Here is an 18,874-nt window from a genome sequence, read left to right on the forward strand (position 1 = left end):
GTTCAATGTATTATCCACCAGAAATCATGTGTAGCCTAATCAAGCTGGCTTCTGATGCTTCAATCCAGATGGAGAATAAGTAGTGAAAGAATTGTGAATGATAGTCTTAATAGATTAGAGCTGGACAAGATTTCATAAGACTTCATTTGGTCTAACTTCTTTTTATTTTATAGATGAAGAAATTGAAGGCAAAAAGGGAAAATATTTGACAAGAATATTAAAAGGAGTTAATAGCAGATTAAGAACTTTATCCTGGTTTTATGGCTCTAGATTTTGTGCACTTTTCAGTATGCTCTGCTGAATCTGCCATTGGTTTTTAATAGGGTTAATATACAGGCTAAAAAGATTACCTTAAGGGCCTAGTTGAAAATTAGTTCTCACTTATAAGTTAGCTCTCAAAGCATGTTTCCTGATGAAGAATTTACTAAATAAGTAAGTGTAGGGAAGAGCAGGCAGGGATGCCTTCCATGAGAATAATTATTAAAAAAAATAGACATCCAGAAATCTGAAGTGAAATGCTTCTTTTAGAAGAAGCATAAGAATGATGGAAATGATTTCTGGGTGACCCTGCCATGTCCATGTTGCTAAGACTCATCAAAGATAGATTCAAAAGAGTTCTCAAACTTCAGAGCTAACCCCCTTATTTTATAGACAAGGAAAATAAGGCCAGTGGGTTGTCCAAGGACACACAGCAGGAAAGGCTAGATGGAGAACCAGGTTCTCCCAATCTGTGCCCCGACACTTGACTATATCAAACTGAATCTGCTGAGTAGATGTTTTAATTTTTCCAAGATGGGGGCCCTGTTTACACTTAGAATTTGTCTTGTTCTTTAGAAAGATTTATCAAGAACCCAAAGCAAATACAAAATATCTCTCAGATATATCACCCTCAATTAATACAACTTTCCAGTTCATCTTTCTCCCATACTTTTACCCACTGTTGAGCCACATTTTTATTAAAGGAGAAGGTTGTCAAGAGTATAGAGTAGTTTTCACAAAGACTTTCTGAGGAATAATGAATGCTGGAGTCCCCTCCCAGACATTCAAGCCTCCATCTTCCTCTTGGGATCTTTCCCTTCTTAGCCAAAATTTATGCCAGAGAATTTTAAGAAGATATATAGTATAAAAAGACTTCGATTTACTTAGAAAAATTAGTTTAGACTCCCAACCTCTACTTACCACCTGTGTGACTTTGAAAAAGTCACTTTACTTCCCTGAGCACCAGAAAAGGAAAAAACAAAACAATACAGAGGGTTGGACTAAATGACCTCTAATGTCCCTTCTAGTTCTAAATCCTACAAACCTATATACAACCTAGATTTGTTCAATCTTGTTCCTCTCCCAGCTACGTGAGTCACTCGAGGATAATAAGCAACTGTCAATAATTTTAATGATTTAATTATTTTCTCAGCAATCCTCTCCCCTGTCTGGTTTTGGAGCTCAGAATCTGATGCTGAGGGACTGGGCTCTGAGCCTGGGGAATTAGAGATCCTAGTGTGCCAAGTTTTACCCTTTTAATCTTTCCAAGATAATACAGTCCATCTGTCCATCTGCACAGCACATACTGTCCCTCGGTCAGCTTGACCATCAAGTCTTTGAAGTTGTTTCTGGGCTTTGTGGGAGCACCCGCTGCCCTGGGTGACCCACGGTCATCTTGGATCTCTGGCTCCAAAGAGAGGTTCTCCATCAGTTTTGACCACCTCTAGGATTAAAAGAACAAAGATAACACTTTCACTCTATAATGTTTAACACAAAATTCCTTAGTGCCTAGAAAACCACATCCCTAGTTGAATATACACTTAGCCTTTTCTACGGGGAAAAAAAAGAGTTGGAGCAGAGGTTTTGGACAGAGACCTCAATTTCCCTTTAGGATTCACCTGGAGAAAAGAAAACTGAGTAACTTATGTTTCACTAGGATCTTGATTAAGTAACATTTTTGTCTTGTCCCTTTTCTTGATTTTAAAATGTATTATTTTATGAAAACCAACTCTAGGACTCTGAAACCTCTCTTCAGAGGTTATTATCCCACTGTTATCCCACTTTAAATTAGCTATTAGTTATAAAATTACCAAAGGGCAAATAAATATTCAGACGTCTTCAATAACCCAGAGTCTACCAGTCCTTCAAGTTCTAGCTCATATCTTATCTCTTCAATGAAATGTTTACAAAAATTCTAAAAGGAACTTTGGAGAAAGATCAGACAACCACATGGTAGGCTATTAAAAAACTGGATTAAAAAGTCAGAAAAACAAGATTGCAATTGTCATTAAATTTCTGTGTGACTTTGGACCAGCCACTTCTCCTCTCAGGATGTATCTCAGTTTGCCATCTATTAATAAGGAGTTTGGACCAGAGGATCTCAAAGGTCCATTCCAACTTTAAAATTCTTTAACTATCTTGAGAGGGCAGCATGACTCTCCCAAAGTCATATACTAAATTGTTAATAAAGTGAAGACTGAATGTAAATTAATATGTTATGTTCACTTTTTTTCTTTTCCTTCTGTTTTTCCCCTCATTATTTTTCCCCTTTTGTTCTGATTTTTCTCTCCCAACATAATTCATAAGGAAATGTGTATTAAAAACAATTCGTGTATATGTATAACTAGGAAAAAAACAATAAAAAAAGAAAAAAATAAATAAATGATCAAGGAAGTTCCAGTTAAAATACAGGTCTGACTTCTAATGTGGTGTCTTAGTCAAGTCAAATCAGCAAGCTTTTATTAAGCACCTACTATATGCCAGCACTTTAAGCATTGGAAGTACAAAGAAAAGCAAAAAACAGTTCCTCTCCTTAAGGAGCTTACAATCTAAGAGAAGAGGAAAACAACATATAACACAACTATGTATAAATAAGGAATATACAGGATAAAATAGAGTTATTTACAGAAAAAAGGCACTGGTATAGAAGAGGACTGGAAGAGATTTCTTATAGAAGGTGAAATTTTTAACTGGAACTTGAAGAAAGCCAGGGAAGTCAAGAGGAGGAGAATTCCAGTTCTGGAGGACAGCCAAGAAAAATGTACTGGAATCTGGAAATGGAGTGTCTTATGTGAGGCATAGTAAGAAGGCCAGTGTCTCAAGATTATGGAGTTACATGGAGGGGTGTAAAGTATAAGAAAACTAGAAAGAAAGGGCAAGATTATGAAGGGTATTAAAAACCAGAAGATTTTATATTTGATCCTGGAGTTAAAAAGAAGTCATTGGAGTTTATTGAGTAAAGGATAGGGTATGTAACATGATCAATTCCATGCTTTAGGAAGATTATTTGATAGCTAAATGGGTAATAGCCTGGAATGGGGAGAGATTTGGGTCAGGGAGATCAACAGGCAATTGCAATAGTCTAGGTATAAGATGATGAAGGTCTAAACAAAGATGGTAATATCAGAAGAAAGAAGGGGACTGCTGATCTCCCTACCAAGCTGTACTAATCTCCTTCTTCTCTGAACTCTTATAGCATATCTAGTGCATGTCATAATCAGTCAGTCAACTAGCCTAAGTGCTTACTATGTGCCAAGAGCTATATATATATATATATATATATATATATATATATATATATATATATATATATATATATATATATATATATATATGTATATATATATATATATATATTTTTTTTTTCTAGTTATAAAGGACTCATTTAATTTACCCATTTTTAGAAACATATATACTAAAAAGTAGCACTTTATAATTATCATTAACTTTATAATGAAATGGAAATTTAAAAATTAAAATCTTCAACCTAGATAATGATAAATGATCCAGTATTCAATAGACTTTAGAATATAAGTCACCTGGAGTAAAAACTTCTCATATAATAAGGATAAGTATAGAAATGGTAAAAATTTTTCAATTACATCAAATTATCTCTGATAAAGGTTTGGCTTCCAAGATTTATTGGAAAATCAAATATGTAACAAAAATCATTCTCAAATGGATAAATAAATATGAATAATAGTTCTCAAAAGAATTAGAAATTATTAACAAGCATATTCTAATAACTAATAAGAAAAATATAAATTAACACAATTTGCATTTTTAATATGTCACACAGAGCAAATTTGCAAGAGCTATATATTATTAAACTGTTTCCCATTACATTAACCAGTGTTTCTTAACTTTTTGTGATAGGGATCCTTTGACAATCTGATGAAATTTATGGATTATATCACAGAAATATATAAGATTACAAATAAAACCAATTATATTGAAAGTTATCAAAATATTAACTAAATAAGTGCTATATTCTAGCTTAAGAATCCTGATTAACTAGACTATAAGCTCAATAGCAAATATTAATGTCATCACCTATGAATGTTCCCTAGCAACAGGATGTTTTAAATTGGTTTGTTGATTTTTCTTGTCATCAAACAACTTTATAAGAAATCTCAATATTTGTGGGTGAATTGATTCTTTGCTACCTAGAGAGACATTAGATATAGGTTTCCCAGGTCAACAGCAATATTGGGGAAGGGTTTTATAGTCAACTCAATTGTTCTCAGAATTAGAAGCGCTGCAGAAATGTCTTTAAGCAATATTAACAATCTTTCAAAAATGAAAGATGACTATGGTTCATCTGGGGCTCAAGGTTACAGAGAAGAAGTAAGAAATCTTTTACCTGGCCACAACCTAGTTTTCTACTTTTATGTCATTCTACTCCCTGGAATATAATCTACCTCCTAATCAAACTATACTAGCAGTTCTCTGATCTTAGAGAGATATAGTGGCAGAATCCATATACTGCTGGTCTTAAAACCAGGAAGGCCTGCCTCTCCCACATACTGGCTGTGTAATCCTGGGCAAATCCCTTTGCCTCTCAGTGGACAATTCTCTGAGATTATAAATCGCAGAGAAAGTATCAGCCTGCATTAAAGGAGAGTATTTCCTATATCCATGAAGTCATAGGATCTGTCACAATTCTTGATTTCATCATACTCTCTCTAAGCTTCTGGCATTTGTGAAGGTCAATTCTCATGTTTAGATTAAACTTATTGATGTCTGCTGAAATACTTTTTATTCAAGACTCATTTTAGGAGAAGCCACTTCCTGTTTCCCTTCTCTTTCCTATAGCACTTGGACTACATGATTTTGAACAAGTTACTTATCTTTTCCGAATCTCATTTTCCTCATCTTTAAAACAGAGATACTACACAACTTGCTTCACAGGGTTTTTGTAAAGAAATAATTTGGTCTTTCAGCTTTAAAGGTTGATATTGTGTTAAAGACCTATAATTTCACTGGAATTCTCCTCAGTCAAGAAACCCCTTTAATAGAGACTTTATTAGGGATACCTAAGGCTCAGAAGACCCTAAGAGTAGCAAATGTCACCCAGGTTTTTCTGACTACAATCGGGTATTCCATCCACTATACCATAAAGTGTCTCTAAAAGCATACAAGAGCATGAATACCATTATCTTTGGCTTCTATCACATGCTACTTCCTCCACACTACTCATTGAACTATATGTCTTATACTCACTAAAGGGTTATAAATTCTTATTACATGATTTTTAATCTATGCTTCCCTATGCCTAGGGTAATATAAATTTGCCTTCATTTAAATATGTACGTGTGCAAGCGTGCTGCTAGGTGGTCCAGTACATAAAGTGCTAACTTGGAGACAGGAAGACATTTTTTTTTCCTGAGGCTGAGGTTAAGTGACTTGCCCAGGGTCACACAGCTAGGAAGTGTTAAGTGTCTGAGACCACATTTGAACTCGGGTCCTCCTGAATTCAAGGCTGGTGCTCTATCCACTGCACCACCTAGCTGCCCCCAGGAAGACATCTTCTTGAGTTCAAATCTGACCTCAGATACAGCTAGTAAGTGACTCTGGGCAAGTTACTTAACCTTGTTTCCCTCAGTTTCTTCATCTGTAAAATGAGCTGGAGAAGGAAATTATAAACTACTCTATTATCTTTGTCAAGAAAACCCCAAATGGGGTCATGAAGAAAATGAGCCTTTTAGAGAACTGGCTTTTCCCCACAGTCAACCAGCTAGTGTCAGAGAAGAGATTTGAAATCTGATCACCTCAACTGTAAGTTCAATACTACAGAACAGTGTGTATGCTAGCAAGACACGTATACTCACTCACACAGATTTATGATACCCAGAAGTGCCTTAAAAAGTTACAAAATGAGCTTCACAATATATATCACCTACTATGCACCAGGTTCCATGCTAATATTAGCTCATCTGATACAATAACCTTATGAGGTACTGTGCTTTTATTATTTTCATTTTTCAGTTAAGGAAACGGGTTAAATGACTCATTCAAGTTTATACAGCTACTAAGTCTAAGAGACTGGATTTGAACTCAGATTTTCTTGACTCCAGGCGTAGCCACCTAAGGGGAAAGGTTATTATTAATTATTAATGAAGAGGTTCAGATACATGAAATATTTCCATTAAATATGCTCCTTAATTTCGTTTACCTTCCAAATGGGAAGAGTAAATAGAATTATAAAGTCATGTTAGAAATCTAATTTCCCGCTGTGAGAGAGGGAAGGATTCAGACTGGTTGAAAGGGTAGAAGAGGGAGAATCAAATTCTTCAGGCTGAGCAAGTAAGTCACTTCATCTCTGTGTTTCAAGTTCTTCATATTTAAAAATGTGATAAAAATTTTTGCATAACCTATATCTTGGAGCAATTAAGGATTAAACATTTTATAATCTCAACACTTAGAGAATACATCCAACCTAATTCCCACCAAATTCCCAGGATGATTGATCAATGTTTTTCAACTTTCCTACATTACTCAGATTCCCCCCACTTCAATTCCGCATTAATTAAGTGTAAGACACTTAGATTCCAAAGCTACTTCCAGCACTTACTGCCTGAGACCTTAAGACAAGTCATTTGATCTTAATGTCCCTGGAAACTCTGTAAATTGCAAAGCAGGTGTAGCCGACAAAGGTAAAAAGTTTATCCTCCTCGAAATCCAAATCGACTCCCCCTCCTACCCCTCCCACTTTCAAGTGTGGGGTGTGGCTCTTTAGGGATGGGGGCCCCTGAGTCAGAGAAAAACAGTCTGAGTGAGACCTCTATACACCTTTTGGATGGATACTGCAGCACTTGGCGCTGGGAAGACCAAAACAAACAAACAAACAAAAAATAGTCCCTACCCTCAATGAGCTTGCATTCTAGAGGAGGAGCATAAGCGATACACAAATATAAATATAAGTTAGAGAGCAAACTGATTGGGGGTAGGAATCATAAAAAGTCCCCAGTAAGAAGAAAACATTCCAGTTCTAATTCTCTTCAGTTCACTAGACTCTTCTCTGACTGAAAGCAGAGATCGGTCACACATCCTAGAAGAACGTGAAAGCCCTTCACTTCCAGGACCAAAAACCAGGTGTCAGAACAGCTGTTCAACTCTCTCCCTCAGCCTCTCTTTTCCCCAGTGGGACTTCGAGAATAGCCTAGTAGGGACAGACACTACGTAAAGAGTTCAGGGAAATCTCACCGGGAGTCCGATCAGTTGGAGTGGGGTGGAATAGGGTCGGTGTGTCAAACTGAGCTCCAAGAAGAGAGAGAAATTCTAAACTCACACATTCTGTCCTGCTCCTCTAGTAAGTACCTAGTTCCAAAAAGATGGTACATGCTTTGCAGGAATATTCACTGCTTTTCACTCCTGTTGTGCGTCGAACTCTTCACAGACAGGAATAGAAACTTGAGTGAGATAGTCGAGGTTGGGGATTGAGCTCTTGCTGCTGAATCTGACTTTTCCTCCCCACAAAGAGAAGGGGATGGGAGCAGAGAGAGTCAAGCCTCCCATAGAAGAAGGGGGAAAAGTCTATCTGTGGCTTTGGGTTGCCCAGAATCCGAGACCGGGATGTGGCTCTTTAGGGATGGGGGCCCCTGAGTGAGGGGGAAACAGTCTGAATGACGCCTCTAACTCTCCACCTTTTGGATGGATACAGCAGCATGAGTCAACTGGGGCCAGGGAAAGGGGTGGGGCACACTCGGTTCCCGCTCGGTTCGAGTCGGGGATCCGGTGCCTCTCACTAGCCCCCGGCTCCTGCTGCAGGTTCACAAACTGACACTTCCTACCCCAGGATCCAGGCTCCCGCCTCCCTCCTCCCTCCTCCCTCCTCCCCCTAGGAGCCGGCAAGTGCAGCAAAGGGAACACGATTGGGAGGGGGAGGGGAGGAAAAGAGGCGCGGGCCACCCCCCACCACCTCCAGTCTCCGTAGACTGGGGAGTCTTCCTATTTTATACAAACAGAAATGTTCCCCCTCCCAAATCACACCAGGCGTCCCCTGCCCCCAACACCTCGGTCTCGGCTGCCTCGACTTTTCGGAGCCGGGCCCCCAAGGGCTCTGATTGGCTGATTCAAACACATTCAAAATAAAATGCATTTTTGTGGGTTACACACTCTGTCCAGTTCAAATCTGAGTCAAACTGGTGTCTGGGGCCCCCGGAGAAGAGGGAGGGAAGGGGAGAAGAGGGGAGGGACGGGATGATTCATAAAGAGAGAGGCCCCTTAAAGCATTTCATAATTTTTATTTTTTTTATTTAAAAATTTCTTTAAGAAATTACGTTTCTAGTTCTCCCAGAGACAACCAAATGCTATCCTGAGCATCTATGCAACTGCCCCCGCCCCACCCCATCCCACGAACTCCCTCCAACTATCCCGCAATCCCGAGTCGTTGCCCAAGTACTGCCAACGTGCTCAAAATAACAATCGTTTCCCCCTTTCCTCCCTCCATTCCCATCCTGGCTCGCCCTGATTGCCCACCCGCGCCCGCTAGTCTTCCGTGAGGCGGTTGGGGAGGACGGGACTCGGGGAAAGCATTTAACAAGATTTCTACTGTGCCCTTTTTTTCTCTTGCTTCCACTTCACCCTAAGAGTAGAACCCTGGCTCCCTAGTTTCCTTTGGCCATATTGCGCTTGGAGATCTGAAAAGCAAATGACCCTCAACCAACCCTTCATCCTCTTTCCCCCTTCTCCCTAAAAACAGACCCACTCCACAACTCTGTAGAGATTTTTGAAAAGAAAAGCGGGAGGATGGAGATTAAGAAGAGGGGTGCCTGACGGAAAGAAGCCCCCCTCCCCACCTCTCTCCCAGCAGCTTTAGTCTCTCAAGGGACCCGGAGAGTAGGACAGGGCAAGGGCGGGGCAGGGCATGGCAGGGAAAGGGCGCCGTCCTTACCCCGAGACTGTGCGTCGGTCCGGCGGTCCCACTTGGAGTCTGGCCACCAGGCGCATTGGAGGAGAGGGCTGGGGACTGATGGAGAGAGGCTCCGGCTTGGAAGCTACAAGGAGTAGGGTGGGGAAGGTGAGAGGTCTAGGACTTCCAGGTCCGTCTGTCCCCTCCGTCTGTCTGTCCGTCCCTCCGTCCGTCTGTCAGTCTCTCAAGGGGCAGAGAGTCCCGGCCATACTCCAGTGGAAGAAGCTGAAGTCCGACTCAAGCCGGGGACAGAGGGATGCGGGTCGCCATCTTTTTCGCTTTTTTTTCCCGCGAATTATTTACGTTCTGCTTATGTAATTAACACGGGCATCCCCCGGCTCACCATTGGAGGCCGTCGGCCAGGAAGTGGGGCCGGGGCCCCGGGGCCTCAGAGCCGCGCCGCCTCCCGGCCGCCCACCCGGAGGCGCCCCCACCCCCCCAGTCGGCTCCCCAGGCAGCGCTTAAAGGGGCAGCGTCCCTCCCCCGCTCCCACTCCTGCTCTTTGCCCTTCCCTTACCCTTCCTTCTACACACACACACACACACACACACACACACACACACACACACACACACACACACACACGTGCCCAACCCGAGTGGAGAACCGCTCGGGGACTTCCTGACCACTTGTCTCCCACGAGCGCAACCACCCACGAGTGCCCGCCCTTGACGGGGCTAGAAGTATGAGGAGCCCCGGAGGAGACACGACCGCTATACTCTCCTCGAGTTGGCACAGTCCTTACATGGCACCATTTATATAAGCCCCAAAGACATTTTCCTCACTCGAGCTCGATGATTGCAGCCGGTAGACAAATATTATTCCGTGTTTAAAAAAAAGAAAAAAAAAAAGAGGAGTCAGAAGCTTTCAGATACAAGTGACTTGTCCAAAGTCATACAACTAATTACTGACATGCACTTCCGACTCCAAGACTCGGACCTTCAGCTACAAAGCTCAGGCACAGCCACACACTCTGTGGTTTCCACCTGCCTCTCTCGCCTCAAAGCCTCCTGGACCATATCTGACATCTCTGGCCAACCCTTTCCCCTAACCTTCTCCATCCTATTCGTAGAACGCTGTGTCCCCCGCCCCTCAACTAGTCCCTAATGGTAGTTAAGGCTTCACTCCAGAGCAGTGACACTTCTTATCCGCTCTGGAATCCCTCCCCCTAAATCCTGAATTTGTAGTATTGGCAGTGTTCTTCCTTACAGGTGCGGGGAAGGGGGTGGGAGTGGGGTGGAAAGAACGAAGAAAAGAGAATTATTGAGAAAAGAGCTAAGGGGATTATGGGACTGGGAGATTTAGAGTACTAGGATATCAGAATTTGAGTGGACTTGGGGATAAAGCACATAATCCAAGACTTATTTTATAAATGTGGAAACTGAGGCCCAGATAAGGAAAGCTACTTGGATAAAATAAGAGATAGTTTAGTGGGAAAAGGACTGAAAACGGGAGTGGAAGATTAGGTTCCTTCCTTGGTTCTGCTACTGAAATTCACTTTGTAAACCTGCAACTGTAGGTCCAAATGAATGGATTGGACTAAAAGATTTCTAGGGAACTCTCTAGTTGTAATAGCTTATAACCGACACACTAAAAAGAGGAGCTAGACTGGAACCCCAGGTGGTATTGTCCCAAGTCTAGTGCTCTTTCTAATGTGAAACTTGCTCTATAATGCTTGGAATGCAGGGAAAATTAGGGGAACAGGAAGAGTAGAAGCCTGAGGAGAAGTTAAAGAAAGGCATAAAAGCAAGATGAGAAGATTCTGTACATGAAAAGGGTTCAAATGTTTACTGAACAATTTAATGAATGAAATGCTAGGGAGTAGGACACCAAAAGATTCAGGAGACTTTCCCTTTCTATCACCCTTCCTAGTTTGGCATATGGATGAATCACACCCAACCTAAGGTTAGCAAGGTGGAAACTTGGAAGAATGGGGAAGAGTGCTTGATCTACAAGATGGGAGACTAAGCTTAAATCATATCTCTAATTGTCATTTCTAGCCAGGTGATTGTGGCCAAGTTACTTGACTTCTCTGTTTTAATTTCCCCATTTATAAAAGAAGGAAGGTCGCATTCTATGGTCAGCTTCATTTCTAATATTCTACAATAATTTATATTTCCATAACTTTAAATTTTGCAAATTTCATTCCCCATATCCCCCCACAAATACAATTATTAATTATACCCATTTGACAGATAAAGAAACTGAGTCTCAAAGAAATGGAAATAAGTGACTTGATAATGATCACACAACTAAAAATAAAAAGATCATATAATGAACCCAAGTCTTCTGAAATCAAACCTCTCACTATTTCTACGACAGCATGATTCTTATGTTTCTAAGGTCCCTTACACCTGTGGCATTGCTGTGTATTTCTAACATTTTATAATTTTTTCCTTTTTTTTTGATCCATTTTCTCTTGACGCCAGAGACCTCCCGATGAACATCCAGATAACCTCCCTCAATACATACAAAATTCATTTCCTATGCTATTTTAATATTAAAATTTAATTTAGCAAATGTTTATTAAGTACCTACTACATGTAAGACCCTGTGCTTAATGTAAGGTTATAAAGGTAAAAATTAAATTGCTCTTGTCCTCAAAGAACATAATCTCCTGGGTTCAGAGATCCTCAATTCAACATTTCTGTATCTATATCATTCTCTAAACAATCTTCTTCATCTTTTTTAGGAACAAACTCACATCAAACAATATGTCATTGTCAGCAACACAAAAATAACATTGTTTCAACTGGCTCCCAAAGGAGTAATAATATTTTGCTACTTACAGCAGTGTTGCCAAAATAACATGTGTCCTTAGACCTAGCAAAGCTGACAATGTTACTGGCCAACATTTGCTTCTTGTTATTGATCCAAAGTTTACATTACTAAGCCTGCCATTATTGCATCGTGGGCTGCATATGGCACATGAAATGTCTTTTCTTGATATCATTTTTTAAACTTTTCACATAGAGAGCTATACATCTAAAGGATGGCAGAGGAGGAAACTGGGTGGCCCAGACAGGGAAATGTCAATTGTTGCATAAATCCTCTTTCCTCTTTATACAGTCCCTGTTTCATAGGATATTATTTTGCTTAAAGGATACTAGTTAAGTTTCAAGCAGGAAAACATGAAACATGAAGCGCTTTACAAAGGTATCACAAATATAAATAAAATAATAGAAACATTTCATTTTCTTCTGCAGGCAGGTGACCACTAAATTGGCTCAGATTTCATAGCCTAAATTTATGAATCAGTTTATGATCCTTGTCACCAATGAGGTGTTGATAGTTTAAAAATCCTACCACAAAGCCTGGTTGTTAACACCATTTAAAAAATTCTTGGTTGCAAGGGCCAGGCATTGCCTCATTAAAGAGCATATGGCCTTCCTCAGCACAACTAGGATATAAACACCTTTACCTGTGGCTTCTGTGGGAAAGTATGGAAAGTAAGTCCCTCAACCAATGTGGTGTATGAATCCATGAGCTGGCCTCCTATACAGGCGGAGGCTGTCTTCTGAGCAAAAGTTCTCTATGACTTCCAGACAATCCACTTTCCTTTCATGACCTTCAGTGTCCACATCAGTAAATATAAGGGGATTGGACTAAATATTCTGGGCCCTCCCAATTCAATGAAATTCAGTAAATGTTTATTTAATACTTACTACTTGTAAGGTCCTGGGTTACCAGCATAGAACACAGACCTTGGTCTTAAGGAGCTCATGACCTAATAGGGAGGAATATTCAGTTCAATATATAATATATGAGAGTAAGATAAGAACAAAAGAGAAATCCTAGAGACATTTAAGTGAGAAGAGCTTCATAGAAGAGGGGGACTTATAAGTTTAAATTTGAAGAATAAGACAATCTATATCCTTCCAATTCTACCATTCTATGTTCTATTTCCTAACATTTTATGTTCTAAAATCTTTTCCAGCTCTCACATTCTATTTTAAACTGCATTCATTCAGCTCCCTTCATGATATAACATTCTGATATTCTAGATACATGTTGTGGTTTGAGGGGCCTTGCAAGGAACTCCCTCTAATAATATCTCCACCATCATTTCTTTCATATCCCTCTAATTCCCACCATTCATTTCTATAATTTAAGGAATAGAAGGCCCCTTGTTAAAATACAGACATGTTCAGAGACAGTTTAGTGTGGTGGAAAGGACATTGGACTAAGAATTCTGGCTGGGCTCTTGCACTGACTAGAGGACTTCCTGCCATGAAACCAGTGCAGACTTACTTCCTCAGCAAGTCACTTTACCTTTCTGGGCCCCAGCTGTCTTATCTGCCAATTAAGAATCGTAGTCCCTGCCCACTGTGTATCTTACAGGGTAGTTGTAAGTCATATGCTCTCCAGTTTGAAAGCTCTTGGAAAAGTAGGAAAAGATGTTTATTATTATTTATTAAAAAAAAAAAAGAAAGTTCTCTTTGAAGCTAATTCCCAAATATGGAGACACAAATATAAAACCCCTCTTGCATTTCTGGTTAACTAATTTTTATTCTTTTCCCTTAAGTGTTCATTAAAAAAAGTTCTGGAAAAATATTAACTTGAATTTATATAACTATTATTATGTAATAATAACTTACATTTGTATGGTGCTTCAAAGTTTACAACATGTTTTATAGGCATTATCTCAGCTTGGTATAAAGGGGAGAAATAGACTTGGTTACCTAAATCAGAGACAGGAATCATACACTAACTAGCTAGATTGCTGTAGGAAAGTCAAATAACCTTTCCCAGTCTCAGTTTTCTTACTTGGAAAATATGAATGATGTGTGCAATACTTACTTAAGGAGGTGATTGCAAGGTCCAAGTGAAATCAAGGGTTTTGTAAACCTTAAACTAAATGTAAATTATTATTTCCCAGCAGTCCTGTTAGATAGTAAAGTATTGTTTCATAAATAAGAAAAGTAAGATTTATTTATTGGGAGGCAATCAGAGCTAAATGATTTACAGGGTGGGAGTCAAATTTGAACTCAGGTCTTCCTGGGGAGAAGGTGGGGGGAAGGAAAGAGGAGATTGCTCTAGCCACAGCTCCACCTAGCTGCCTAGAAAATTGAGATTTAGAAAGGAAAAGTAATCTACCAGTGTCACATAGCTAGTAACTAGGACCTGAACCTCCAGTGACTCCTACAGAGCCTTGGATTATGTCTAGTTCAATCCCTTCATTTTAGAGTCCTGATAATGGGAATAGGGTTTGGTTTGGGGAGTCAATAAGAAAAGGAGTAAATGTGCCTCCCTAACACCTGATTTTTAACAAATTTATAATAACTTTTTATTTTTCAAAATACATACAAAGTTAGTTTTTAACATTCACCCTTTCAAAACCTTGTATTCCAAAATTTTCTCTCTCTCTTCCCATCTCCCCTCTTCCCTTGACAGCAAGCAATCCAATATAGATTAAGCATGTGCAGTTCTTCTAAACATCATGCTGCATAAGAAAAATCAAATCACAAAGGAGAAAAATGAGAGAAGGAAAAAAGCAAACAAACAACAATAACAAGTGTGAAAATATCATGCTGTGATCCACACACTCAATCTCCATAGTATTCTCTCAGGATGTGGATGGCTCTTTCCATCACAAGTCTGTTGGAATTACCTTGAATCACCTTCTGTGGAAAAGAACCAAGTCTATCACAGTTGATCATAACATAATCTTGTTGATGTATTCCATGTTCTCTTGGTTCTACTCACTTCACTTAGCATCATTTCATGTAAGTCTTTCCAGGCTTTTCTGAAATCAACCTATTCATCATTTTTATAGGACAATAATATTCCATTATATTCATATAACTTATTCAGCCACTCCTCAACTGATGGGCATCCACTCAGTTTCCAGTTCCTTGATACTACAAAAAGGGTTGCTATAAATAATTTTTTTCAAAAATAGGTCTTTCCTCTTTTTATAATCTCTTTGGGATAGAGACTTAGGGGAGACACTGATGGATCAAAGGGTATGCAGAGTTTGATGGCCTTTTGGGCCATATATATTTTTTCCAATATTTATTATTATTTTTCCCCATCATTTTAGCCAATTTGAGAGGTATGAAGTGGTGCCTCAGAATTGTCTTAATTTGCATTTCTCTAATCAATAGTGATTTAGAGCATTTTTTCATATGACTAGAAATGGCTTTAATTTCTTCACCTGGAAATTGTTCATAAATTTTTTTTGCCATTATCAATTGGGTAAGAGCTCCTAACACCTCATTGGGAATAATACAAATTTAGCCCTCTTCCCAGATTCCTGAATCTTACATACAGCCCCTTATCAGTTTAGCTTTTTCCTTATTTGTAAAATGAAGTTGTTGGACTATGATCCCAGTGGTCTTTTCCACCTCTAATTATAATTAATTAACCAGAATTTACTAAGTGCCTACTATCTGTTAGGCACTGTGGTAGTACTGGGGATACAAATACAGTGTCTGCCACGAAGGTACCAAAGAATTTATATTATATTGAATGAGGAAACTGACACTCAAAGAATCCATGGTGTTTAAGTAAGTTTAGAAAGATGGAGTTAATGGTGCAGCCTAAACTTCAACTCAGGTCCATTGACCTTTTCATCTTTGCATAGCTTAGCTTTTTAGTCATTATGGTGAAATTTTAAAAAGTAAACAATGGACTACCAACAGGTGCTCCAACCAAATGACCTAACTAAATAGTACCATCAAATAATGAGGCTTCTTAAAACCACAAGCATCATGCCTCTGAGTTTTTTTATTCCCAGAAAGAGCCTTGAAAAATGTTTCTATAACCAAAATTTCAGTGACTCACAATTCTATCATGAATTGAAAGAAATTCCTGTATTGGTAGAGCTTTGGATTAGGTAATATTTAAGCTTTTCCAGTTTTGAGAGTCTATGATTTGTGAGTCATGATTATACAAATACAATTTGTGTACCTCATTTCTTCACTCAGATAAGACTAAGGCAGTATGGTATGGCTTTTGTTATTATTGCTTTAATTGTTTCTGACTATAATCCCATTTGGGGATTGGCAAAGATACTGGAGTGGTTTGCCCTTTTCTTCTCCTGTTTATTTTACAATGAGGAAACTGAAGCCAACAGGGGTGAAATGATTTATCTAAGGTCACACAGACAGTTAAGTATTAGAGGTCAGTTTTGAAATAAGGTCTTCTAGACAACAAGCCTCCTGTCCACTGCACCATCTAGCTGTCTTTAATTCCTACTCTCACACCAGGCAAGGCTTTTAATCTCAGTGTTCTATTCTGTAAAAATGAAGGTATTGGACTACATGACCTCAGAGGTTTCTCTCAGTTCTTAATCTATGATCATAACCTTTCCTTTCACAGTTTATATTCTCAGATCTTTGGAGGGAATTGGAGAGTTGTTATCTATGAATTTAGCTAGAACCGTTCATATCTGGGCATAGGGCCAATTCTGCCCAGTAATATACAGGTCAAAGCTTTCTTTTCTTCCTCTTTTGGTCCTGTTCTCACACTGGAAGCAAGTTTGTCTTCCACCTCTTGCCCTGGACAATTCAAGGAGATGGTAACAGGGGTTGAATTTATGTCATTAGGAGGCCCTTTAACTCTTCTTTGTCTACTCCCCCCCCATATATTGGAGGTTTTCATCTAGGCACTGAGTCAACATATAAGATGGAAGGAGTCTTAGAACAAGGAATATTTGACAAACCAACTAACTTTTCTGAATCTGTTCATATGTAAAATAGGGATAATGATGTCCGGAAAACCTACCTGTGTAGGTTGTTGTGCATTCCAAATGAGATGATATGTGTAAAACATTTGTAACTTATTATTATCTTTTTATACATCTGAGTGATAAATAGTAGAAGTGATGGAATATTTCAATATCCTTCTGAGTTACTGACAGATTCATAGATTGAGGGCTGAAAGGGGAATTTAGAGGCAATTTGGTCCAAATTATTTATTTCTTACAGATGAGGAAAAAGAGGCTCCAAGAACTGAAATGATTTGTATGAGGTCACAAAAAACAGTAATTAACAAGGTAAATTTTGACTCCAGGTCTTTAGTCTCAAAATCAATAGTTTTTCCTTTTGTCTTTTCTGTCTCTCTAATTTTTTTTTGCCATTTCTCTTGCCTTCACATATACTTTCCTCTTTAGAACACAAAGTTCTTGAGGCCAGGAGGGATTGTTTCCCCTTTTTAGTCCTTGTAGCCCCCAGAACTTTGCAGCCTATACAAAGTAGGCTCTTAATGTTTATTGAATTAAATCTAATCCTTCTTTTTGTTTAAAAAAAAGAATAAAAAAGGAGGAATATTAAAACATGTGATAGATAGTATTAGATTCGGTGGGGGTATCTTAGAATAACATGTAGCACTTCCTTCACATCATCCTTCCAACTCTCACTCACACTGTCTAGTTGTGTCCTTAGAGATTTGCTTCTTCCTTCAGTGAGGAGAGTGAACCTGAGGAATTGCAGTTTCTAGTAGTTTGCTAATGAGTCCCCTTTTGTATAGACTAATTATCGAACAACCACTAGAGCTCTATTCATTTTTAGAAAAAAGATTTATTGAAAAAGGATGGCAAAAACAATAGTTACAGAAACAGTCTCTCCCATCTGCTTCCTATTCCTCATACTGGGCTTTCTCTCTCTCTCTCTCTCTCTCTCTCTCTCTCTCTCTCTCTCTCTCTCTCTCTCTCTCTCTCTCTCTCTCTGTCTCTCTCTCTCTCTCTGTCTCTCTCTCTCTGTCTCTGTCTCTGTCTCTCTCTGTCTCTCTCTCTCTGTCCCTCTGTCTCTCTCTGTGTGTCTCTCTCTGTTTCTGTCTGTCTGTCTATCTGTCTCTCTTTTTCTCTGACTCTCTCTGACTCTCTCTCTGTCTCTCTCTCTCTGTCTCTCTCTGTTTCTGTCTCTATCTCTCTCTTTCTCTTCTCCTCCTCCTCCTCCTCCTCCTCCTCCTCCTCCTCCTCCTCCTCCTCCTCCTCCTCCTCCTCCTCCTCCTCCTCCTCCTCCTCCTCCTCCTCCTCCTCCTCCTCCTCCTCCTCCTCCTCCTCCTCCTCCTCCTCCTCCTCCTCCTCCTCCTCCTCCTCCTCCTCCTCTCCTCCTCCTCCTCCTCCTCCTCCTCCTCCTCCTCCTCCTCCTCCTCCTCCTTCTTCTTCTTCTTCTTCTTCTTCTTCTTCTTCTTCTTCTTCTTCTTCTTCTTCTTCTTCTTCTTCTTCTTCTTCTTCTCTTCTTCTTCTTCTTCTCCTCTCTCTCTCTCTCTCTCTCTCTCTCTCTCTCTCTCTCTCTCTCTCTCTCTCTCTCTCTCTCTCTCTCTCTCTCTCTCTCTCATACAATGATTCTGAGCTTAACTTTAAAGTACAGTGGTATCTATTGCTTAGACCAGAAGTGTCAAGCAACAGCAGTCTACAACATTCCCTAGTACTGCCCAGATCAGCTTAAAATGTAATTGAGACATATTTAACAAAATAAAAATAAAATAAAACATAGACAATATTACATTTTAAAATTAATTCAATATGTGCCCCACAGGGATCCTTATGTATGATTAGTGATCCCTATTCACATTTGAATTTGATACTACTGGCTTAGAGCTACTCAGGTTCCAGTATTTACTATTGAGCCAGAACTAAGTATGCATACAAAAAGACATGAACATATCAAATTTGATTGTCTTTTCTGGTAGTCATTGAGGTGAGGCATGCTGTCAGGTTCCAAGTAGGGAGAGAGATAGCTCCAGCAGCCTACT

At 39.4% G+C, this 18,874-nt stretch overlaps 1 protein-coding gene across 1 annotated transcript in view; it reads right to left on the reverse strand.

The window, feature by feature from the left end:
* The window catches only part of PHF19 (PHD finger protein 19), a 29,286-nt gene extending 19,813 nt beyond the window's left edge, over positions 1-9,473 (reverse strand). The window contains exons 1-2 of the mRNA XM_074292924.1: positions 9,155-9,473; positions 1,511-1,702 (exon numbers count right to left, since the gene is read on the reverse strand). Coding sequence (XP_074149025.1) covers positions 1,511-1,687 — 177 coding nt within the window. The 5' untranslated portion in view covers positions 1,688-1,702; positions 9,155-9,473. The remainder of the gene's footprint in view (positions 1-1,510; positions 1,703-9,154) is intronic.
* Between the last annotated feature and the right edge of the window lie 9,401 nt (positions 9,474-18,874).

Source organism: Sminthopsis crassicaudata, chromosome 2 (assembly GCF_048593235.1).
Source record: "Sminthopsis crassicaudata isolate SCR6 chromosome 2, ASM4859323v1, whole genome shotgun sequence".
Taxonomy (NCBI): domain Eukaryota; kingdom Metazoa; phylum Chordata; class Mammalia; order Dasyuromorphia; family Dasyuridae; genus Sminthopsis; species Sminthopsis crassicaudata.